This window comes from Cryptosporidium ubiquitum (genome assembly GCF_001865345.1).
Source record: "Cryptosporidium ubiquitum isolate 39726 chromosome Unknown contig_3, whole genome shotgun sequence".
In the NCBI taxonomy this organism is placed as follows: domain Eukaryota; phylum Apicomplexa; class Conoidasida; order Eucoccidiorida; family Cryptosporidiidae; genus Cryptosporidium; species Cryptosporidium ubiquitum.
Genome location: NW_021639817.1, coordinates 410 through 26005, shown reverse-complemented (window position 1 = coordinate 26005; position 25596 = coordinate 410). Strand labels below are relative to the sequence as shown.

Below are 25596 nucleotides of genomic sequence, written 5' to 3'. Positions count from 1 at the left end.
TGTGAAGTTTATATAGTTCCGTAGCATATATTTATATATATATATACATATATATATGTATATATGTATATATGTATATATATATATATATATGTATATTATCAAGGCTAAAAGCAGTAAGAGTTTTAAAATATTTGAATAATCTTTTAAATTAATTCTTAATTTTCCCTAAAATAAGTTTCCTTTTTAAGCTTACAAAGTATATGTAAAGGAATAATTAGGGCTTGGATAACCAATTTAAGTAATCGTAAAGCCATTAATTAGTAAAAGAAAAACCGGAAAAGACAGGAAATAATAGATTTCTGTTATAGAGTAAGATGCAGAGCAAGGGAGGAGTCCCTATTATTACCAATGTTCTAGCAAATTTGGAGGAACTTGGAATTAATTCGTCATGTTTTCGATTTGGTAGTTTGACATTGGAAGGAGATAAATATGTTGGAGTAAAGGAAACAAGTGTGGATGGTGGCTCACAGATTGTAGTAATAGATACTCAATCTAAAGGAGTAAATAGAAAACCAATGAAAGCGGAAAGTGCCTTGATTCATCCAATTGAAAACATTCTAGTAGTTAGAGGTAGATATGAGGATAATGGTTGTACAGTCCAAATCTTTAATTTAGATTCAAAGGAGAAGCTTGGAGCATTTCTGTTTCCTGAATCAGTTGTATTTTGGAGGTGGTTAAGTCCTAGAATTCTAGCAATTGTTGGAGATAAGGGGATATATCACTGGACAATAGAATCAGGAAATCCTAACTCAATTCCTGTTCGGATCTTTGAGAGAGCTGGAAAATTAGCAGAACAATCAACTCAAATAGTTGGTTATCAGACAGATTCTAGCCAAAGATGGTGTTTACTAATGGGTCTTTGCCCAGTAACAAATGAAACAACTGGTTCAATTTCTGTAAAAGGCCAACTTCAACTATTTTCAGTAGAGAAACGACAACAACAACTTATTGAAGGATTTTCTGGTAATTTCGGAGAACTCGTTGTTGATGATTTTCTACATTCCCCAGCATCAGTTGTTTGCTTTGTTGAGAAGAAACAAGAAAATCTCAATGCCAGACTTCATGTAATGGACATTTCAGGCCAAAGAGCAGGATCTGGTGATTTTGGATCACCATCATCTCTCCCAACACCATTCAAAGCTGTTATTGAACTTCCATCACTAGATGAGAGCTCAACTGGAAGTGCACAGGGATTCGATTTTCCAATATATACCTATGTTTCAAGCTATTTTGGAGTCATATTTATAATAACAAGGGGAGGAATCTTGTATATAGTGGAACCAACTTCAAACACTGTACTTTACTGCAACAAGGTCTGCCAGGATTCAGTATTTTTGGGATCTCCAAGCCGTTTCCATGGAATTTGTATGGCAAATAAAAGAGGATTGGTCCTTCATATTACTTTAAATAGTTCATCAGTTCTCTCATACATTCAATCAAATCCTGAATTATCTATGAACTCAAATCTCCTCAGATGGACTCAGAGATACGGTTATCAAGGGACAGATGAATTCTCAATTAAGATGTTTAATGAGACAGTAAAAAGACAAGACTACCAAAATGCTTGTAGAGTTGTCTCTCTTAATAAGAATGGAAGCCTGAGGACTCCTGCAACTATTAATCATTTTAAAATGCTAGATTCTTCTCACAAGTTATTGTTCCAGTACTTTACAGCAGTATTCAAGTTCCACACTCTAAATCAGTTTGAAAGTACTGAGTTTTGTCGACTTTTGCTCTCTCCAAATTCTGCAAATCTTATTTCAGAATTCACCTCCATTACACAACCTATAGTCTTTTTAAGAGTTCTAATCAATGAAGAAAAGTTAACTTTCTCTGAAGAACTTGGAGATACCCTACTTCTGAATGGAGAAAAAAAACTTGCTCTTAAGATTTTCAACAAATGTACTCCTCAAAATCCTACAAAAATCCTACAAACACTCATTGAAATTGGTAACTTCTCACATGTTTCAGAATTTATTCGTGAACAAAAAGCTTCAAATTGGCCTACTATTACTACTGATATTCGTTCGCTTCTTAATAGTCTTTTAATTGCTAATAATATTGATGCTACAGTTGAGTTTGTAAAAACTGTTCTTCTCCCTCCCGCATCTACATCTCAATCAGACCTATCCAGTTCTGTACCAGCTGAGCCCTTGGACCTTAATATTGATAAGCCCTCAATAGTCGAAATCTTTGTATCTCACTCTAGATTCAAAGAAATTACATCCATTCTTTTAGATCATCTCAAAGCTAACAAACCCGAAGACTCTGCCCTCCAAACAAAACTACTCGAAGTTAATCTCCTACACGCTCCTCAAGTTGCAGAGGCTCTATTTCAAATGGACCTTTTTACTTATTATGACAAACATGCAATTGCTACCCTTTGTGAAAAAGCGGGTCTTTTTGAGCGGGCTCTTGAAAATTTTTCTGACATGCGTGACATAAGGAGAATACTGGGAATTGCTTGTGGAAGTTTGAATACGGACTGGCTAGCAAATTACTTGTCTAAATTGAGTCCAAGAACCAGATTTGATTGTCTCAAGGAGCTACTACTAGTTTGCAAAAATAGTGGTGGGACTGGTGGAATAGTTTCTATGGGAGCTGGATTATCATCATCTAATGGGGCATTACCAAGTACTGGGCAAGGAGGATTGATAGGAAACAGTTCATCAAATTCAATAACATTGAGTAATAATAATACTGTTTTACAAAGTGTGATTCAGGTATGCATTAAAAATGTGGACAGTATTGGAATAGAAAATATCATTACTTTGTTTGAGCAACAGGGAATCTGGGAAGGTATTTACTATGTTATAGGTTCAAATCTGACTCAATATTTATCTGGAAATAGCTTATCTACGTCAGGATCTTCTGAGTCTTTGAACATATCTGGTGAGAATTTGATTGGAGATTCGGGTATTCAAAACAAAGGAAGCGGAGTGATTTTAGCAGGATCAGGAAGATTACCATCTTCAAATACAGGCTCAGTGAGTGGTGGGGCTGGATCATTTTCCACTTTTATAGTATTTAAATACATTGAGGCCTCTGTTCACCTTGGTCAAATTCAAGAGGCAGAGAGGATTTGTAGAGATTTCCCACAATCTTATGATCCTGACCAGGTTATTGAGTACTTTAAAAGCATTAAGATGAGCGATTTAAGGCCATTAATTTGGGTTTGCGATCTTCACCATCGTGTAGAGGAGTTGATTAGCTATTTGTACCATATGTCTCTTTATAAGTACATTCAGGTTTACACTCTGAAGATTAACCCAAGTCAGACTCCATTAGTTATTGGTACATTGATAGATCTTGATGGATCTGAAGATCTAGTTAAGTCTCTTTTACAAGAAATCAAAACTTTGGGTTCTTCCTTCTCTTTTGGAGAGCTAATTCAGCAGGCGGAAAACAGAAATCGTCTCAAGTTATTGTTGTCTTGGCTAGAAGAAAGAGTTCAGGAAGGATACCAGGATCCAGCTTTACATAATGCTTTAGCAAAGATCTATATAGATATGAACAAGGACTCTGAGAATTTCCTTAAGACAAATCCCCATTATGATGCAAAGACTATTGGAGATTATTGCGAAGATAGGGATCCTTATCTTGCTTATATTGCTTATAGAAAGGCATGGGGACAATGTGATGATGAAATAATACAAGTTACTTATAAAAATGATTTATATCGTCTACTAGCTAGGTACCTTGTTGAACGCCAAGATCTTGAACTTTGGAATAAAGTCTTAGGAAATTCTTCGAATTCTACGGAATCTGTCGTTAATGAGCAATGTAGACAAGCTATTATTGATCAAGTAACTTCTTCAATATTACCTGAGTTCTACGATAAGCCTGAGGAGATTAGTTGTGTAATTAGAGCATTTATTAATGCAGAGGTACCGAACTCACTGTTGGAAGTTTTGGAGAAGATCATTTTCCATGTTAATAATACAGAGTTTTCTCAAAATAAAAACCTTCAAAATCTTCTTTTATTAACATCTATTAAGATAGATATTCGGAGATTGGATGATTACGTATTAAGATTGGATAATTATGATGCTAAGGAGGTAGCTAAAGTTGCAATAGAGCACGGACTTTACTCCCAAGCTTTTCAGATTTACAAGAAGTTCTCATTTAATAATGAAGCTGTTGAGACTTTATTGATGATTTCCAAGCTTGAATTACTAAAGAGTGAAGGTATAGATGTGGATGGAAAACCAGGAGAATTTCTCGAGAACCTGGATTCAATGATTTATCGTGAGAAGTTGGTCAATCTGGATCTATCCAAAGTCCGAGACTTTGCGTCCTACTGCAATGATAATTCTGTTTGGGACATTCTTGGTCAGCAATATCTCAAGATCTCTCGAACAAAAGATGCTGTTGATTGCTTTATTAAATCTGAAAACACCAGAGATTATCGTCCCATCATTGAGCATTGTCTCTCAGTTAAAGCTTATCAGGACCTATTGGGGTATCTGCAGATGGTCCGAAGACTAAAGGATTCTAGAACTTCCAAAGATCCAATTGTAGATACTGAGCTGGCTTACTGCATGTCTAAGTTGGAACTTGTGCAAGAACTTCAGAACTTCCTACAAGGTATTAATACTGTGCAATTACAAAAGATTGGAGACAGACTTATGGATGAACAGGACTATAGGTACTCTATTATTTTTTATCAAGCAATCCCAAATTACTCAAGGCTTACAAGCTGCTATATTCACCTAGGAGAGTACAACAATGCTTTGGAAACTGCCAAAAAAGCAAACTCTCCAAAAACATGGAAAGAGCTTTTACAGATTTGTATGCAAATTGGAGAGTCCGAGCTAGCACATCAGGCTGGACTTAATATTATAGTTTATCCAGATTACTGTGAAGATGTGGTATCTGAATATGAAAAGAAGGGTCTCACAGCAGAACTTCTAACTTTATTAGAGGGAGCTATTCAGAATACTGATCGTGCCAATGGCAGTCTCTTCACAGAGCTTGGAATACTTTATGCAAAGTATACTCCTGAAAAGCTTATGGACTATTGTGCCTCTTATTCTGGAAGAATTAACATACCAAAGCTTACAAGGATTTGCGAACAAAGACAACTTTGGAACGAGGTTGTGTACCTTTACCTTCAATATCAAGAGTTTGACCAGGCAGTTTTGACGGTGATTAGCCACCCTAAAGAGGCATGGAAGAATGATCAGTTTCTTAATATATTACAGAATGTCTCCAATGTGGATATTCTCTATAAGTCTATGACTTTCTATTTACAAGAGCATCCAGAGTTACTTAACAGCTTATTGATGTTAATTTTAAAGCCTAGAAAAAGCTTAGAGGTACCAAAATCCAATTCTAGTGACATATCAGACTATTCTCCGTCTAGATCTACAAATGCAGTTTTAAATCAGGCAGGTACCGGGGGATCTATAAGATCAGCAAATAAATTTGATCTATCCAGTATTACAACTAGGTTCATTCAGCAATACTTTAATCAAGGACTTTCTTCATCTGGAAATTTAAATACAATAAGTCCAGTTGCAAGTATTTCTCCAAAACCTTCAGCTGGGGAACCAGAACTGCAAAGTAGGCCTAATTATGACATATCAATTATACAAGAGTTCCTGGAATCTATTAGTGAGGAGAATATCCAGGTAGTTAATGAAGCTTTGATTAATTTATACATAGAAAAGATGGAGGTGGAAAAGCTAATGAAGCTGATTTTGACGTGTGATAACTATGACCAAGCAAATCTTTCAGCCAGATTGGAAAATCATCCAGTAAATGACCTAAGAAAACTGGCAGTTAAGATTTTAGACAAGAATTCGAACTATCAGCAGGCACTTTCTATTTGTCAAAAAGAGATGCTGATAGATGAAGCTATCTTAGTAGTTTACAAGAGTGGTAACGTTGCTCTTATTGAGGAGCTTTTGGAATTCCTCTTAAGTAATAACAAGAAAGAAAACTTTGTAGCTTGTTTATATACGTGCTATGAATTTTTAAGGCCGGATACCGTAATGGAGATGGCTTGGAAACATAATTGTCTAGATGCAACAATGCCATTCTTTATCCAGAGTCTTAGAGATATGTCTAACAGAATCGAAGTCCTTGAAAAGAAGCTTGAAACTCTTCAAATTACAGAAATTGCCACAACAGCTTCTAGTGGGCATCCAAGTGTCTCAAATTCACAAAATATCTCAAGCTGTGTTGATATTGGCGCCAACTCTTCAATTTCTCCAGGGATTATCTCATCTCACCATAATAAAAACAATAACGTCAACTCCAATATTGGTAATGCCGGTACGATCAATAACCATAATTTAATCCCAAATAATCAGCTAATTTTTCAATAGGGGATATAAAATAAATACTGGTATTAAGTTATTGTCCACATGAAATGCATGCAACATGGCGCCATTGATTATCATTGGGAGCCTGAGAGGAGATAATACTTATAACTCATGAGGACTATGAGGAAAGTTATTTTTGATCAGAAGAGGGTTTGTAGAGGTAGTGATTTTATATTAAAGGATAATGAATAATAATTTGTGTATTAATTAGGGTTTTTATAGTGTACTATTCCATGTTTCTAGATTTGTCTATTAGTAAAGAGGAGTTACAGGGGTTAGACGCAACAAGTTCTACCAAGTTAAGGTTGTAACACTTCAGTATTTAGCAAACTTGAGTAGACCAGAGGTTCCCTGGAACTGATTATTTTTTGCGATTAGAGAAATTGGGAGAGGGAGAGATGTGGAGAGAGATCTTGTCTTGTTTTTATCTTCATTATGTTGAATTGGCTTTTTTTGGATGAATGCACAGGAATCAATTGCCTTGTCACATGGACAGATATTGTTTATGTTTGCTGATATTGGGGAGAAAAAATCGTCTTGGCTTAAGGGAGAGGAAATGGAAGTTTTAAAGCGAATATACCCTTGTGGAAGTTCCTTCTCTACGTCATTGTTGGAGTTTAATGATTCTATTTGACCAGGTACTGGTTGATTTTCATCAGTAACCATTTTTTCAGAAGAAAAATCATTTTGGGGTCTGGGAGGAGGAACTGAATTATTTCTATTTCGTCTGAATCTTTGTGTAATTTTGATTTTAAATGGTGGAAATGGGATATTTGAGTAACTATTTTGGTTTAGAGTTTGTGTATAAAATGGGTTTGAACTTGGAATATTCATTGGAGTTGAAGTTTGAGTTGGAATTAAGTTGAATTTTGACTCTGGAACATTGTGTTTGGAGTATTGGTAATATGTATGACCTTGGTTTAAATGTTTAGGGGCTAAACTTGAATTGATTATAGAGTTAGCCAATGAAGGACGATCTGCCAAGTTATCCATGTAAAGTGAATTAATGTTATTATTTTCGTACTTAGGAAAGTTTACAGGACGTCTTACTGAATTGTAATAGGAGTTATGTTGGAAGTTGTATAAATGTCCATTAGTATTGTTATTGTCATTAGCAGATATACTTAAAAATGGGTTGGTATTGTTGGTATATGTTTGAAAATAGTTATTTGAATGAGGATTATGGTAATTTTGATGGTTATTATTCATATTAGAAGAGTAATAATAATTATTATTATTAGTGTTAGTTATACTTGGTTGTTGATATTGGTGATTTACTTGAGTTTGAAGTTGTTTTATGTAAGAGTTATAGTGGTTAGACATTGGTTGAATTAGATTTTCACCATTCAAATTCTCAGAATTGTATCTAGAACCATTTTTGTATTTATTAATCTTTCTGTCTATATTATTTTCTCTAGAAAAGGTTTTTCCCATTAATATATGAACGCTTCTAGGAGGGATTGATTCTAAATTTTCTTGATCATTTTCCTTTTCCAATTTTTCTTGAGTATCTTCAGACTCTTGTAAAGAATTAATCGAACTATTGTTAGTGGTGCAATTAATTTCCTTTAGTTCTTGTGCGAGAGAAGTGGAGTGGAAAGTACTATTGATAGTATTAAATCCACTGACTGATGTTCCAATAATAGTGGTGGAGTTATTATTTGAAGAATTTGTTGAATGAAAAACGGACAATTTCCCATTAGACTGATCAATAATTGGCTCTTGAATGATTTCATCCTGCTGATTATTTTTTAACAAGTCAGTTTGCATTGAATAAATTTCTTTCTGAAGCTTTTCAACCTCGTATTTTAAGTTGTCATATGCTTTTTTTTCAGCATGCTTTTCACTTAAAGATTGCAAAATCATATCTTGTAGCCACTTGGTATTTTCTGTTGACGTAGAAATACTTGTGGATTTTGGTCTATTATTAAATTCTTTCTTAGAGCTAGGTTTTATTATATTTACTGTGTTAAAAGTTCCAATTTTGGATTCCTTAAGTTTGTAAGTTTCGTTATCTATATGATCAGAATCTATACTCTGATCCTTATTGTAATCTTGTTGTTGGTTCTTTTTTTCTCTATTCAAAATTTCATTATACATATTCCAATTCTTCTTTTTTGCGTTTTCCAATTTTTCTTCAACTTCTACTAGATTAGAATCAAGATTATCTATAATCTCGTTTTTCTTATTTACATCTTTGACTAATAGTTGATTTGTTTTACGTAATTTTGAAATTTCCACCAATAATTGTCTATTTTCTTCGTATAAAGATTCCAACTCTCTTTCTTTCTCATTGTTTAAGTGTTTCTCAAGTTTTTCCGGTAATCCCTTGTTTCTCAAAAGTGTGTTTACTGGGTATTCCATATTATTTATTTCACTCAAATTTTCATCTCCATAAACAATATTTTTCATGTAAATGTTATTTTTTCCATTTTTTTCATGTAATTTTGAATGAATATACTTCTTGTTTTTTTCATTTAGCATTTTAATCTAATTAATATTGTTCCTAATCAATTTACCTTACTAATTATAGGATAATGAAATGCTTAAATTTTATTATTATTTTTCTATATATTCTATTATAATTTTTTTTGCCATAACTTTACACCCAAGTTCCCCTTCCACATTAAAAAAAAATACACGTATGCAATGCCAATAAACACCGGTATAGGACACCAAAAATTCTTCCCCACATATTTGGTCCTAATAAGCATTACAAAAGAAAAATTTTATTAAATTTATAATTATTAAAAATTATTATTATTTTTCTTTTGATTCAATAATTTTCATTCATATAAACACATTTTACTACATACGAGACTAGTCGTGGTAACATTTAACATAGAAAAAACATATAATATTTCAATACTGTTTGGGTTTCGTGCATCCTTACTATCTATTATCTTATTTGATATAACGCAAAATTAGAAAATTTTTCCTAAAAAAAAATCCTTGAAATTAAGATTATAGTATTATTGATTAATAATCAGTTTTTATTCTTTATTTTCCCCACTTAAAATAAAATGAATGAAATTTACCGCCTAATATGTCAATATTAATTTATATATTATGTGGGAATAATAAATGAAATAAATAGTAAGTGCAAAATAGAAAGAGGGGACTATAGAAAATTATAAAAGAAATAAAATTTAATTTAAAAAAAGAAGAAAAAAAAAGCCTAGTTAACTAACTGTATGGTTAAATTAATTAAGGAGAATATTTTCTCTGTTTTTTTTCTTCATTTCTTTTAGTGAGAATAATTAATTACTATTAAGAGCACAAATAATCCTCTATTACGTGGGTTATTAACACTTAATACCCAAGAAGTTAAATAAATAATGAGAGTTTATCCAAATTTCAACACGTCAAATTACTCACAAAATGGAAATACTTTACCGATAAATAACACTCCTAATCAAGCAAATAATTCGTCAGCCATTCAAAATGCATCCTCACAACAAAGTATGCCTCAATACGCCCAGAATTATCCCGTAATTAACAACAAATATGGTAGCAGTCAGACAAACAATTACCTACAAAATACAAATAATCAGCAAATGAACAATAACCAACACAATCAGGGAAACAATAATGCTACAATTAATCCAAATCAGAGTTATAACTATAATATATATAACAATTCCACAAATTTACAACCACAATCTGTTCACCAGGGTTCACACCCTTCTTTGAACTATTCAAACATTCAAACTACTGGCTCCTCATATAATAGTGCTTCAGGAATGAATTTCCCGCCCCAACCAGAATCAAGAATTAACACCCCCCCCATGCAACAAAATATGACATCGGCGCCACATTCTGGCTCTTCTACAATATTCCAGCCAGGTCAGTATCAGACAAATTTACAAGCTCAAGAGCGCCAATACCATCAGCAACAACAACAGCAACAGCACCAACAACAATATCAACAACAACAATATCAACAGCAACAGCAACAACAACAGCAGCAACAACAATATCAGCAACAACAACAACAACAGCAACAGCAACAACAACAACAGCAACAATATATGACTGAGAATTCGACCAATTTTGTTACGTCTTTAACTAAACCAGTACAATCTAGAGTAGATCCATCGCAAATACCGAGACCAATATTTGGAAACATAACTGAGAAAGATTGTAATATTTATGAAAGTGACAAGTATTCATTTCCACCAAATTCTCTTGTAGAGCCACATTCAATGCTTATAGATAGAGGAAATGCGACAAGCAAGTTCTATAAATTAACTCTAAATCAAATTCCAAGTCAACATTCAATTCTACAGTCAATGAAACTTCCATGTGCAGCGATCATCCAACCATTTCCACTTTTGAATGAGTTTGAGAAGCCAGTACCAATTGTGAACTCCTCATCTAATATAGAACCAATAAGATGTATAAGATGTAGAGCTTATGCAAACCCATTTACTTGTGTTTCTCAAAGTGGTAGCCAGTGTCTTTGCAATTTTTGTGGGCACACATTTGACATTCCAATGGACTACTTAAGGTTATTACAATCTCAAGTTAAGACGCAAAGTTATCAATTTCCAAGTGAAGACCAAAACAACTATCCTGAGATATATCATGGTGTTGTGGACTACTATGCTCCGGCGAGTCTCGGTGTAACTACAACTCCAGAACTACCTTGTTACTGCTTTGTAATTGAGGCTTCTTCCATGGCATTGCAAGGAAACGTTACAAACCTTATTTTATACTGTCTTAAACATATTTTCACCCAGCTGGCACAGAGTTCACCAGAATCCAACGTTATTCTTATACTCTATTCAAGGGAAATCCTCTTATTTCCATACCAAAAGTTGAATGAAGATTCAAAGCCTCCAATTAAAATGTGTGTAATATCAGACATAATGGAACCCTTTCTTCCTTGTCCTTTATCAGAACTGTGTGTCCCTGTTGCACAAGGACTTGAATTTCTTCATGAACTTATTGATCGAATTCCTTCTTTAATAATCTCACACTCAACTCCTCATAATGCATACTTTTCTGCAGTTTCTCTCGCCACCCAAATATTTAAAACAAGAAATTCTACAGGGTCTATCTTTTCTTTTGTAAATTCTGTACCTAATATTGGGTTTGCCGCCATAAATACTAAAGAGACCAATGTGGCACCTAAATCTCCACCTCGCAGAGCTTCTAAAGGGATGAAGCCGTCATTGGGGTTTGTTTCTGGGTATTTAGTGCACAATATTCAGCAACTGGATACTATAATTCAAGCTTGTAGAGAAAATAACGTTTCTCTGGATACTTTTATTGTAACAGACATTGGCGAAAGTGGTTCTTCAACACGAGAGCAAATCCAGGGAGCTTCCAGTCCTAGTGGAGGTATGGGAGCAATATTTGGCGCCAATTCAGTACCTACTAGTACATTTGCATATTTATCACAGCACACAGGTGGGAAAACACGTTTGTTTGCGGAGTTTCCTTTTGAAAAGATTTATAGAGATATTTACCAAACCCTTTGCAGTATATTCTTTCTACAAAATGTGGCTTATGACTGTACATTTAAGCTACGTTGTTCGAAAGGTATTGCAGTATCGAAGATATATGCACCATGGACAGCAGGTAGTCCAACTCCAGACCTTTCAGCTTTCCAAATTCCCAAATTAGATAGCAGTACTGCAATAGCATTCCTTCTCCGTCATGAGGAGAATTTGGAACAAAGAAAGAGCGTCTTCCTGCAAGCTGCTTGTTTATATACATGCAAAGATAAACGGCAAAGACTATTGAGAGTACTTACTATATCTATTCCGGTTACTACTAGCATTACTACAGCTTTTAGATATGCTTCTATTGAACCTATAATCAATATTTATGCAAGAATGGCAGCCCACCATATTGTATCAAAAGGCCAGAGAGGCTTTTCTGGGTCCTCTGGTTCCTCTTCTGTAGGATCATCAGGAGCTATAGCTGCAGCAACATCAGTAGTTCCCGGACTACCATTCTCTACTAATAAAAACTCCAGTGCAATCCTCACTGCTTGGAAACAAGAGACTCTAAATTCAATTATCGACATGCTATTTTCATACAGAGAACATTGCGCAAATACATCATCAACTGGACAACTTATTCTTCCTGATTCTCTTAAGCTCACTCTAATTTATATTTCATCATTATTTAAGTATCCATCACTGATGCCACTGAACACTGTTTTAGAGTTTAATGTATCAGAACAGCTGGTTGGATTGTATGAGCTTCTTCATGCGTCAGTAAGCTTCACTACTGCTATGCTTTACCCTAGACTCTATCCTTTGCATCATTCTATAATTTTATCAGAATCTACTAACGACCTGCAAAAGCTTGAATCTGTTGGACTTCCTTACCAGATTTCTCTCCAAAATGATTTATCTAACAATACTGGAAATAACCCCAATTTAATGAGCATAAGCAATTCCATTTCTGGATCTACTTTACCATCTGAGGCTACTAAGATCACCAGGTACTGGCTGAATCACTCAATTGCCTGTTCTGGAGAAAGAATCCTCTCGGATGGAATTTATGTATTAGAAAATGGAAGGGAAATATATCTTTATGTTGGACCCCAGGTAGACTCTGGAGTCATTTCAACACTTTTTGGCGCCAGTTCTATCAATTTTGAAAACTTTAACAGACTCTCCTTTCCTCCTGAAGACTATTCACCTACAATGGAAACTAATATTGATATTTCTAAACGCATTTCAAATGTAATACAACAAATTAGAAATGATCGATTTTCTGTAAATTGTTACATACCTGTCATTTTGGTCTCTCCAGTCTCACAAAAGGTCGAGGCCAAGTTTAAGGCTATGTTGGTTGAGGATTCATATGGCTTTGAAACTACTTATGTTGACTTTTTGTGCAACGTCCATAAGTTGGTCCAAAGCAAAATAGTTGACTCATAACCGATTAAATATTAAAATAAGTAGTAACCAGATGATAAAGAGTTCATTATATCATAAAATAATTACTATGCGAAGAAAAGAGGTCATTTTACAAGGATAGCCCCCCCATCGCATGCACTTCAATGCACACAAAACCCGCCAAACCTCACATATATTAATTTTCTCATATATTTAATGTTTCATGGTATTTTTATTTTTGAACTGAAATTTGTTGGGATAGGTAGTTAAAAGATAAATTTAGATTATAGTAAGTTATATATAACAAATTATTTTTTCTATAGTCTCTTCTGGAGTCTAAGTGAGTGTTGACTTTTTCTGCCCCCCCCCCTTTCTGGATTTACTACTAAAGAAGTTCCTACTTTAAATGTAAAGAATGTTTTCATACATATTTTTAAATTCAATAAGACCTTGAAATTCTGGTTTTTTGTTGGATCCATTATTTAGATCTGAATAGTAGTGAGCAACTGAATTGAAGAGAGAAAAAAAGTTATGGAATCCCTTGTGATTTCCAAGTCTAGTAGTTAACTCTCCAGTGCACTCATGGCAATGTTTTTGCATGTGTCCAATTTGGACGGAATTACACTTTGAACAGAGAATGTCTTGTGATTGAATAACTTCCAATCTTTCAAAAAACTCAAGGAGAAGTTTCTCTTCTAAAATCTCATTATCAATGGAAAAGTTACAATGGTTACAGTACCAAGTAAATTTCTGTCTCGGGATATTATTATTACCGTTATTTAAAAATTCAATATCATCTTCATCTTGGATTGCATTTCCTGTAAAGTCAAAATCCTCAATTTCAAGACAATTCGGGCAAACGAAGTCCTTTATTATATAAGGAATTAAGGGACTTTTCCATTTCTCTGTAACTATTGGGTTAAACTCTGAAATTTCAACAGTTTGACAAACCATATAAATTATTTGTTCATATTGTTTCTCTTTATTCTCATCCATAAAAAATGACCTATCCAGTCCCCATATATAAATAAACAATTTAATAAGTTCCAGACTCAGAGAAGACTTACTTCCACTAAAAACTTTCCCAATACAAGGAGGAAGTTCAAACAAATCTTTTGAGTTTGTTCTCTTCTTATTTACCTTTTCTCTTATTGTTTTGAGTGAGGCTCCAACTCTATAGGAGTTACTTCCTTTCTTTTTTTTAGAACTTGGGTAAATAGCAAAAGGAACATCATCTCCTTTATTAAAATCCAAGTTTTCCAGGTTCTTACTTAACAGTAAAGTATTATTTTCTTCCAATGTCTGATTCTTAGAGCCTGAAGTATAAATATCCATGTTCTTCTCATAGTCCCACTTATCTTCTTCCCTTATATTCTCATTCCATCCAATATCATTTAATGGATCTTCAAACTGTTGTATTCCGTATTTACTTGCAATGTAGGCACCTGGATTCGAAATAGCCTGTAAAAAGTTCTGAAAATTTTCACTAAGTGGTCCAAATTGTTCTAAAACTATATCTCCTAGTACTTTGAAGGATTCCCTAATAGATATATTAGGATTTTTCTTGAGATAGTTTCTTAGTTCCCTAAGAGGCTCCATCAAAAAGTTTGAAATCTCACTAACTATATACTTTCTTGAATTTACTGGGAAATAGTTCAACAAGTTTAAATTCATTTCGTATGGGTCTTCTAACCCTTCACCTAACCCTCCTCTTCCCATGGTCCTTCTAATATAGTTTGTCCTGTCAATTTGAATCATAGATTTGTACTCCAAAGAAGGATCTAAAGAAATACCCGAGTATAGCTCTCTGCTGTTCAAAATATGCATAAGCTTAGAAAAATGAGCCCTCAGATCCCCAGTATTTTTGATACTGTTGTTCTTTAACTCTTCCACATTAAATGTCAGGACCATTTTTCTAATGTTCCCGTAAACCACCAGAATCCCCATTTCCCTCATATCAGCTTCCAGGGATTTAAAATACTTATGAGAATAGTTTTTGGTCATTTCTATTAGAGCAGGATCATACAAAAGAGAGCTTGGAGAAGACAACCAAGAGTAGAACCTCTCCTGTAAAGTAACCATGAACTCAAACAAAAGGTTTGAAGTTTCTTCTTCCTCATCCTCATCCTCATCCTCATCATCTCTCTCCTCGTTTCCATCCTCATACTTCTCATCTTTGTCGTTGTCTTCCTCTTTCCGAGACCTGTCGTTTTCTCCATCAGATCCTTCACTTTTAAAGCGTTTCTGGCCACAGTAAATCCTAAAGATTGACCCAATATTTTCGTGGCTTTCGATCACAGACCTCATCTTGTTAATGGTTTTCTCTAGACACAGAAAAGCCGAGCTTGTGGAAAGTGAGGAATGGTTATAGAGAGGTTGGGAAATCAATAAGCCTTGCTTATTATTTGGATTACTCAGGTGTTTTTTCTTTCCAAGGTTGTAGATTAAAATATCTTTCTTGTCATCTTTTTCTGTATTCTTTCTCTTACATTCAGCTCCCAGGATTTTCTTCTCTCCTTTTTCAAAGTCATCCAACTTATATTTTTCAGAAAGTTTTTTACAATTCCTTACAGATTCTATTATTAACCATTGCTTAAAATCCAGCTTAACCCCATAGTTCCTGTAAATTCCTGGCCTTACGACCTCCAATATATCTAATTCAAAGTTATCTAAACCATTACTTAAATTGCCAGTACCATTATTATATCCTCCATAATTAAGATCTTTTGTTGACATTAAGTATCCAAGCCTTCTTAGATCCCAATCACTTTTAGAGAGCTGGATTAGCCTTGGATTCCCAAGATCCGGAGTGGAACTCAAAGATCCCCAGCTTAGTAGTCCCATTGAATGAAGCTCTCTAGAGTAAATAATGTCGTATAAAAAGTTTGTCAGGTTGTCTTCAAACTGAAGCAAATATAGTACTGGAAGTCTCAAAGCTTTAGAAAGTTCTAAAGCTAGCTGAAGTTTGCTGATCCCCTCCTTTAAAGTTTTTATTGAGTATTTAACTGAGTCCTTATACCAGTTAAATTTGCTGAAAAGGTTATTTTGATCTATATCTCTTTTCTCTTCCCACAAAGTTACCATTCTAGTCTCAATAATCTTTTTTTCATGCTCTAATCCAGAAACATATCCTCTTAATATAGTACCGTAAAGACTTAAGTTACTATTATGTGCTTTAAGTTCTTCCAAACCAACCATAGAATTAACCAACAGTACCACTGGTTCTTTTGGGAATTCTTGTATTAGATTTTCCAAAAGTTGATCTAATTCTTCCAGAGATTCTTTTATGGTCTTCAAGTAATTAACATGAATTTGTGTAATTTTTGCTAATCTTCGATCCTCTCTAACATGTCTCTCCAGTTCAGATTTGAGGATATTGTGGGGTACTGGTGGTCCTGAGCCAAGTAAAAAATAGATCCTTCTCTTACTCAGATCTACAAGAGAAAAGCACTTCCTGTCTTCGAAAGTACATATAGAAAGAAATAACCAATGAATGATATCACCATAATTTAAGATCTTTTGCTTTAACCCAGCTGAACTCCAAAATTTGTCAGAAACTGCACCATTTTTGAGTAGTAACTTCTCAACATTAGGAGTGTTACTTTCAATCATGTTACCAAATCTCTCCAAAATAGAAAATTCAAGTGGTATATTTGCTTCATAAATTCCAACAGTATTATTATCACATATTAATGTTGATTTTGATTTCTGAAATCTTCTCTCTGATATAATAATTTCTGTTAAATAATCATACGGTACCCCTCTAGGTAACTCTTTTCCGGTAGCTATAGATTTTGTGATAAATTCTCCATCACTATCATTGTCCATAACTTGTATTTGGACGTTAGTAGCAATGTAAAAGCGTCTGAGGAACTCAAATGTAACAATAAAGCAGCCTCCAGTCTGTTCTGAGTACATAACAACATTGTAAAATCCAAGTAAATCCTCATCCTGGTCTCCTCTATTTCTTTCCTTGACCCTTAGAGGATAAATGTCCAAAATATGAAATTTCCCTCTAGTCAAGAACTGGTATTCTGAAAAAAATTCGATACCTTTAGTTTTGTTACCTTTTCCAAAATGCTCCAACTTTGCCTTGTCTATGTTCTTTAGTTTGTTTTCAAGCTCGGATTGCCTTAAATTAAATGCATGGAAACTTTCCAGCCAGAACTTCTTATGATACTCTATCCAGAATTTAAGTCCTTTTTCTTTGAATAACTCAATCCTTTCCCTTTTAGTCAACTTTCTATCAAGCTTTGTTATTTGATCGTTGCTTGAAGGTTCTGGTAACTTCCCATTATCTGTTTCCACTATATTACTCGTTTGAAGATCAATATCTGGATTTGTTCTATCATTAACTTCTTCAACTGGGCCTGGATCTGAAAGTTTGGGAATGTTAGTCTGAAGCTCAGAAGAATCATTGTTTTTCTTAACAACAGTAAAATACTCTGAAATCTTCTGCTGATTAGTATATACAATCTCTGAATGATATTTTACCCAATTCGGTACCTCTAATTCTGGGAGGGGATTAGGAACTCCCTGGTTGATGGCAGGGATTATAACTATTTTCAAAATAGTACTTGTGAGTCTTTTTTTGTAATATTCCCAGTCAAGAATATTACGAACATTCCACTTATTAATTTCATTTTCCTTATTAATGATGTTACCTTCCTGTTTTTGATCCTCTTTGCTCCTCTCTCCAGATTTGCTTATTCTAAGCCATTTAGAAAGCCAGGAAATTCTTGTTTCCAAAGGTGTAGAAAAAATAGAAAGTGGAATTGCTCTCTGGCTTTTATCTTCTCCTTTTGGGAACTCTGAAACTATAAACTTACAAACAATGTTCTTATCTTGAATGTAAGAAGGATTCTGAAGAAATTCAAAAAGTCTTCTTGCTGTAGTAATAGACATTGACTTAGCATTTCCCATCTGTTGTACACTCTTAGACATATTCTTAGATTCTGAAATTAAAAAAAATAGCTGTTCATCATCAAGAATACCTTTCCCTTTAGTATCTATCAAATTAAGCCACTTTTTTGATATAGAAGCTACTGATTCATATGCCTCCTTCTTGGAATTCCCTTTTAGAAATGCTGGGAATAGCTCTTCCTGAAGAATCTTAATCAGTTGGAGTTCTCCTCTTCTCTTTAATTCAAACCCCTTAAGCTCTCTAAGCCTGTTTTCAAAGTCAAAAACTGCATATCTCTTTTTAAGAAGCTTATTCTGTTTATCTGAAGCAGGGATGAAAAAGCACTTATATGGACCATCTACCTCAAAATATATAGAGTTCTCTACTTTGACGTTATATTTGCCAAGATTTGCATCATACTCTAAGTACTGATTGTTGGTCCATGTTTTATGGACCTGTTGATTTAACAAAGTACAAATATAGTTAATCTTCTTCTTACCTCCGTTTTTTAATCTAAAGGTTACCTCCTCTGGGAATCCTTTTGGAAGTATTGCCCAAATTCCATCAGTATCTAATTCTAAAGGTCTACCGATACCTTCCATTAAAGATCTAGCCTCTCTAATAACATTGCCTCCAACCCAGGTAACTATAGCAGCCATTTCCATAGAAAACCATCTGCTTCCTTTTCTCATAACATAACCATAAAAAGAGTTCAATATACATTTATGAGCTAATTGTAGGGATTCGTAAAGAACCTCCTCATTCTGAGCTTCTTGAACTGCCAACAAATCTCCCATTGATTCAGCCTTCTTTAACTTTTCCTCTGCTTCTTTTTTCTTACCTTTATAAACATATCTCCTATCCCTAAAACGTCTTACTGTATCTATATAAAAGGGATTTTCTCTCTGACAAACTATGGAAGATCTAGTCTCTTCAATATTCTCTGTCTGTTTCCTATATATCTTATTACAATAAGCCTTCATTCTTTGTATTAAAATCTCAGATTGTTGTTTAGGAGTTAAAGAAGCCCATTTTATCTTTTCCTTACTATTCAAATTGACATTCTCTACATTATCTTCAATTTTCTCATCATTTTCTGAATCACTTTCATGATCTCCATATTTTTTCTTCTTATTTACTCCTATCTCATATTTAATATTCTCAAAAGTCTCTATCTGCATATGATTAAGCATTCTTTCCATTTCTCCTTTGGAAATTGGGAAAACATCCCCTTTCCATCTCCAATTCATCTTTCTCTGACAGAGTTCTGACTCTGAGCTAAATGGACATTTCATACAGGTTGTCTCTTCTATAACTGCAGTAGGTTGCAGTCTGTTGGTCAGAATAATATTGGGGTACATAGCAGCCACATCTAGATGGTATATTAAAGGCTCAATTTTGATTTTTGGAGACTTTATTAGACCTTCTAGCTTCTCTAAAATTCCATTTCTGACTTCTTCATAATTTTCAATATTTTCTAATGTGGTACCGGCGTCCTTTATACCGAACTTCAAAGTAGAATCTAGTCTTTCAAGCAAATTTCTAAGTGTATTAATGTCCAAACTGAAACTCTCAGGAATGTCAGCTCTAAATACTCCACTACACAAAGACTCTACAGTTCCTCCAACATAAGTACTATTAAGAATTGGTCTGTTCTGGTAAAACTCCATAGTTTCTTGAACTTTTTTATTAGGAAATAAGATATTCTTATTAAAAGCTTCCTTCATTAGTAAGTGTTCACAGAGAGTTCCTGATCCCTTTCTAAGAAGATCTTCTCCAGATAAGGGAATTATAGTAGCCAAAGCAAAGATAAATCTATGAACATAGGTCTTGTAAAGAAAGTATGTAGCTACTGCATCTGAAACAGAATATTCAGCCAAAACTTGAGGATTGCTTCTTGCATAGGGAACCATCAATTCTGGGTCAAGTTCCACAGGATTATATCTTAGTTTTGCCTTAGTCACACTTTTTAAGCCTCTAGATCCACAAGGAAGGTAGGAATCCCTTTCTACCCATCTAAAGCAATCTAGGTGGATTATACTAGTTCCAGAAAAGATTGTTTTAGAAGTAGATTGAGGTCCTCCTGTGGATGAATGATCAATCTCCATCCTAATTCCCCACTCCTTGGAGACATCAATGTCATATTTTTTTGCTCTTTCATATAGAAAAGGGAAATCGAAGTTATCTCCATTATAAGAAGCTATAATATGTGGTCTTAGGGTTTGGATAAGTTTTAGAAAACCCCAAATAAGTTCTTTTTCATCTTTATAGTTAATACACTTAAAAAATGATTCAAAATCTTTTTTAGGAGAATACTCAAAATCACTAATATCTGATGAAACAATTTCCCTATTAGTTATCAGGTATCCTTGACCCTCAAACATACAGGAAATCATCATTATTTGATCTTTTTCCACATTAGGAAATTTTAAAGGATCTTTGGTAGTTTCTATATCCCAAGCTAAACTTCTTAAATCTGGTGCAGATGTATCATTTTCTAAGCAGTTTAGTTCTGAAAGCTCGTGGGTCCAACGCACAAAATCGTACCACATCCCAATAGAAATGGAGTTATCTATCATAACTCGTGTTTCATATTGAACATCATACTCATAAATCTCAGAAACCAAGTCTAATACATCAATGCTTTTATTTTCGTGGATTTGGTGATCCTGCTCATAATAGAGTTCAAAGTCTTCATTCTTGCTTTTCTCCATCTTATTCTTCCTTATATGATCCAAAATTTCGTTTCTGGTAATGACAAGCTCTTTCACATTATCAAATGAAGCTTTAATAAGCTCCCTCTTCTCACCAATTAAGTGGTTATCTAGAGTTAAATCTTCTTTTAAAATATTGATAAATTCTACACTGGTACCTCTGTACTTGTTTTCAAGATTGGTTAACATCCAATGGACATCTACTCCCTTATTTGCTTCCAAGTAAAAGTATGGCCTGAAGAAGAATGGAGTTTTATATGTAAGTCCCTGCTTATTAATAAAATACAAATTCAGACAAGAACGTTCCTTGTAAGATTCAATGAGCTCGGGTGAATCCGAATTTCCAAGATCTTCTCCTTTCAATGAAGTTCCTGTTTCAGATATTAACTCAGATGAAACTTGAACATTGTATAAGTAGCCAACTTCCCTGTAGTTTGGCCCTATTTTTTGGAGATTGATTCCAAATTTTTTGTCAATGCTCGAAAAACCATCTAAATCAAACCTACTTTTTTTTCTTTCACTTTTCCCATCAAACTTTCTTCGCCAATTTTCTTTGTAGGTTTTACTCCTCTTCATTATACTTGTTCTCTAACACCAAGCTTACTTCCAAACTTTCAAATCTAAATCTACTTCAGTTGATTCCGACCTAAGAATGCTGTAAGGCATTACTCAACTTGGTCTAATATCTACTAATAGCCCAACTTTGTTTGCTTTTCAGCCATTTAGAGCAAATTTCCTTTTCCCAATTTTTTATTTAAAATGATTAATAATTACGTGTGTGTTTGGCGCCAAGCCCTGCAAATATTAGTACCGGTGATAGGACATTTCCCCACATTGTCATAATACAAGTAAATACTGGAAGTTTTAGTGAAATTAGTTTTTTTGTAGAAAATTGAAAATTTGGTAAATTGAAAAATTAGTTGTTAAATGGAAAGACATTAAGACTATTCAAATTTGTATGATGGTCTGAGCCTAGACCAGGATGAATACAGAAAATAGAGATGAGGGCAATTTAGACTTGAGCTCAAATAGAATTGATCGAATCTCCGCGCATGAACAAATTCTTGCAACGAAGTATTTGAGTAGGTATAAATCATTTTACGGAAGACTTCACTCCTCTTCACATAATGGATTACAATTAAAGAGAGGCGTTTTTATCCACCTAGATGAAGAAAGAGAAGAAACAGAAAACCAAAATTCTGGGTTTTCGTTGTATAAAAGTACCGAAAGTGAACATAAGATTCTCGACAACATTGTAAAGTTAAAAGAACAACTTTTGAAAATAAAGGAGAATATCTCAACCTGTATTGATTATGAGTCTATGGAAAGAAACAAAAAGAATATAGAAGAAATTATGAAGAAATGTAATGAGATTGCCTTGAAGAAAGAGAAACTGAAGGATAATGAGCAAAGTCTCACTAGAAAGCTTGCTCTTATTAAAAATAGCTTTAAAACATCAGTAATTCAGTATAAAAAGATTGAAAGAGAACTTAATAGGTACCAGTTATTCTGGCAAGAATCTCAAGTAGGTCTTGCTCCGGCTGTAAATAGCAATATATTAAAGAAAAAAAGACAAATAATTCTTGAAGAACAAGAAAGAAGTGGAAATGGAAAAAGATCACAACAAGAAAATTTAAATAAAAGAGGCAGAGATTCAAGTGAAAACCAAGAATATGATGCAAATAGTTATATTAAAAGATCAATACTTAGTGAAAGTATGGCTTTAAGTAAAAGAAGTAGCATAAACTCAATGAATAACTCATGTTATACTTTGAAGGAGCTACAAAGGTCTGACATTGAGGAAAGTCAGTTATTATCAACTGAAAATATTCATTATAATACAATGGTTTCAAATAGCACATATAATAAATGTAACAAAAATGAAAATCATGTGTCACAAATAAATCTTGGTTATATTTATGATGAAATTTATAGAGATGGTTTAAATTTTCAGAATTTAATGAATTTAAAGAATCGTCTCCAAGGGTATATAAATCAGACCCCATATCAAGTTCTGAATTGTATTGAGATGATGGAAAAAAACCATACTACAAATTTAGAGAATATGGCAATTTCAATATTAAATAAAAGACAAGATTATGTGTTAGAGTTTACAAGAAAACTGGAACTATCAGGAATTAACTTGGATATTGAAAGAAGTTTATATGTTAAAAAGTCCAGACTGTTTAGACACCAACAGAATTCGAGATATAATAACTTGAGCACTCTATCTGTCTCTCAAGCATATACCTTATTGAATATGATAGGAAAAGGGGGATTTGCTGAGGTATGGGAAGTATTGAATATGAATACTTGGAATATTACAGCTGCAAAAATTCACGAACTTACTCCTGATATGACAGAACATGAAAGAATGGTTTGTGTAGAAAGAGTTAGCAATGAAATTAAACTCCATAGAGATCTTAAACATCCAAATATAGTAAATATGCTTCATTGCTTTGAAGTAGACAATGACAGACTTGTAACTATTATGGAGTTATGTGAAGGTCCAGATTTGGATACTTTTATTAAAACAAATGGTAGCGTTCCAGAAGAACTAGCAATCATTTGGATAAGACAAATTCTGGAGGGTATTCTTTATTTGAATAACTTGAATGAAAATGGTGAAAAAATCTCTCCAGATAGGAAACCAATAATTCATTATGATTTAAAGCCTGGAAATATTATTCTCCATAGAGGTTGTTGTAAAATTGCAGATTTTGGGCTTAGTAAACAATCTGATAATGAATCTGGGAATATTATTATTGAGAGAATTGGAGGCGGAACTGTTTGGTATCAACCTCCTGAAATTCTTCTAAGACCTGGAGATTCATTAGATAACCCTAGAGTAGTTTCCCACAAAGTTGATATTTGGGCGATTGGTTGTATATTTTTCGAGATTCTTCATTTAAGGAGACCATTTGGTTTAAAGAGTAATTCAATTGCTGAAGCATTTTCGTTGATACCTTTGGAAGCTGAAAAAGGTGCAATTTTTGAAAACCATGTTTCTCCTGAGTTTAAATCATATATTAACTGGCTTTTGACGTATGATCCTGAGAAGAGGCCCAACATTTTTCAAGCTTTTTCGCATCCACTTATACAAAATGTAGTCAATATCTAAAAAAAATTGATATTTATCATTTAGATTTTTATCAGATTTATATTAAGAGAATTTTAAGGTAATTAGTTTAGTTATTTCTTATTATTTTCTTATCTTTTTCGTAATTTTTTTTTACTTTTGACATTTTGCCTAATGGAATTGGCGGGAGGGTTCGGCACACCTGGAAATTGCTTTTTTTAATAAACCAATTACGTCATTTTTTACATGCATGCAAAATTACAAGTAAAATTGCCAATACATTTTTTTATGTGGACAAAAAATATAATATTCATATTATTTGAAATAAAAAATAGAGGTTTATTTTAATTCAGAGAATTTAGTAGAAAAAAAAGTTGAAAAATAATAAATGGATTCAAGAAGTAAAAAAAAGAATATCGAGAGTTTGAAATTGAATATAGATAATAATAAAGAAGATAATAAATCTAAAAAATATGATAGTGATAATGATAGTAATGATGAAGATTATAATGAAAACTATATGAATGGTCATGTTAGGATACTGAATATAATTCAGAGAAAAACATCAAAATCATTGTTAAGAACAAAATATAAACAAGATAAAGTTCAAGTAGTATTATTTTTTATGGGATTTTTTGGTTTTCCAATAATATCATGGGGAATTTCTTGGGTTATTGGTAGGACATGCGTAAAACCAAAATCGCATAGAGGGAAAAAGTTAAGGCAATTAAATGGTATATTAGCATTAATTTTTATATTTGTACCGGCAATTTTTAGTTATTTCTATTATCAATCTTTAGGTAAGTTTAATTTAAAATTAAATACAAAATTCTGAGAAACTTTATTGATATTTATTACAGTGTTTTCATCATATGATACAAATAGTATTTTTATTTCAACAGATGATAATTATGAAACTAATATTAAAAGTCAAATATCAACTATAAAAAAAAATACAAAATCAGTAGTAAGTCGAAACACCCAAATTTTATCTTGTTCTTCAGAACTAGATATTGAAATAGTATTTTGGAAACAAGATCAGAGTGAAGAAAAGGGATTAGTTTTATTTATTGGAAAATTATTAGCAGATACTTGGTTGAAGTCAAAAGCGCTAGATGAAGCTTATAATAATGGTTTTACCATAGCAGCAGTTTCACCTCCCGGCTATGGAAAATCTGGGAAATTAACCAATTTAAAAGATGGAGCTGAATCTAAAAATATTTCAAGTTCATCATTTTTACTTTGGCTTATAAATAATTGTTTGAAGTTTGATACAAGAAAAATTGTGTTAGTTACTCACAGTAATAGTATTACTCAAAAATATGTAATACCATTAATAATGAGCCATCCAATTGCTGGAATTGTTTTTTTTAATACAAATATGGGAATTAAATGGTTTAATGCTAAAAATCCATTAATTAATGACCACTTCTACTACCAACCAATAAACTTTAATACTACAATGGTTAGATATATTGGAGATAAGGAACCTTTAGTTGTAAGTAGTAGTTCAATAGAAAATCAATTTGGAAATCCAAATCTTAACAATAATAATAAGGTATCGGACGTTAATGATGAAAAGGTTCATATTTCAAATCAAATAAATATTTCAACTAAAAAAAAACAAACTTTTTCTAAAAATCAATCCATTATCACTACTGATACCACTACCAGTAATAGTAGCAGTACTACTACTACTACTACTACT

General features: G+C 33.3%; 6 protein-coding genes across 6 annotated transcripts in view; 4 read left to right on the top strand and 2 right to left on the bottom strand.

The window, feature by feature from the left end:
• Nucleotides 1-317: 317 nt before the first annotated feature.
• Nucleotides 318-6335, top strand: cubi_03352 (uncharacterized protein; the record flags this gene model as incomplete). Its single annotated transcript, XM_029020365.1, has 1 exon — nucleotides 318-6335. The coding sequence occupies one exon, from the start codon at nucleotides 318-320 to the stop codon at nucleotides 6333-6335; it is 6018 nt and encodes a 2005-aa protein (XP_028874809.1).
• A 312-nt stretch (nucleotides 6336-6647) lies between these two features.
• cubi_03351 (uncharacterized protein) lies at nucleotides 6648-8816 on the bottom strand (the record flags this gene model as incomplete). Its single annotated transcript, XM_029020364.1, has 1 exon — nucleotides 6648-8816. One exon carries the CDS (start codon nucleotides 8814-8816, stop codon nucleotides 6648-6650), a length of 2169 nt encoding a protein of 722 aa, XP_028874808.1.
• An 854-nt stretch (nucleotides 8817-9670) lies between these two features.
• On the top strand, nucleotides 9671-13234 carry cubi_03350 (uncharacterized protein; the record flags this gene model as incomplete). The annotated part of the gene is made up of 1 exon (XM_029020363.1): nucleotides 9671-13234. One exon carries the CDS (start codon nucleotides 9671-9673, stop codon nucleotides 13232-13234), a length of 3564 nt encoding a protein of 1187 aa, XP_028874807.1.
• A 360-nt stretch (nucleotides 13235-13594) lies between these two features.
• Nucleotides 13595-21385, bottom strand: cubi_03349 (DNA polymerase epsilon catalytic subunit; the record flags this gene model as incomplete). Its single annotated transcript, XM_029020362.1, has 1 exon — nucleotides 13595-21385. The coding sequence occupies one exon, from the start codon at nucleotides 21383-21385 to the stop codon at nucleotides 13595-13597; it is 7791 nt and encodes a 2596-aa protein (XP_028874806.1).
• A 406-nt stretch (nucleotides 21386-21791) lies between these two features.
• On the top strand, nucleotides 21792-23930 carry cubi_03348 (protein kinase; the record flags this gene model as incomplete). Its single annotated transcript, XM_029020361.1, has 1 exon — nucleotides 21792-23930. The coding sequence occupies one exon, from the start codon at nucleotides 21792-21794 to the stop codon at nucleotides 23928-23930; it is 2139 nt and encodes a 712-aa protein (XP_028874805.1).
• Nucleotides 23931-24276: 346 nt separating this feature from the next.
• The window catches only part of cubi_03347 (uncharacterized protein), a gene marked incomplete at both ends in the record, with an annotated part of 1455 nt that continues 135 nt past the window's right edge, over nucleotides 24277-25596 (top strand). The window contains 2 exons of the mRNA XM_029020360.1: nucleotides 24277-24688; nucleotides 24749-25596. The exon at nucleotides 24749-25596 is cut by the window's right edge and continues 135 nt beyond it. Coding sequence (XP_028874804.1) covers nucleotides 24277-24688; nucleotides 24749-25596 — 1260 coding nt within the window. The remainder of the gene's footprint in view (nucleotides 24689-24748) is intronic.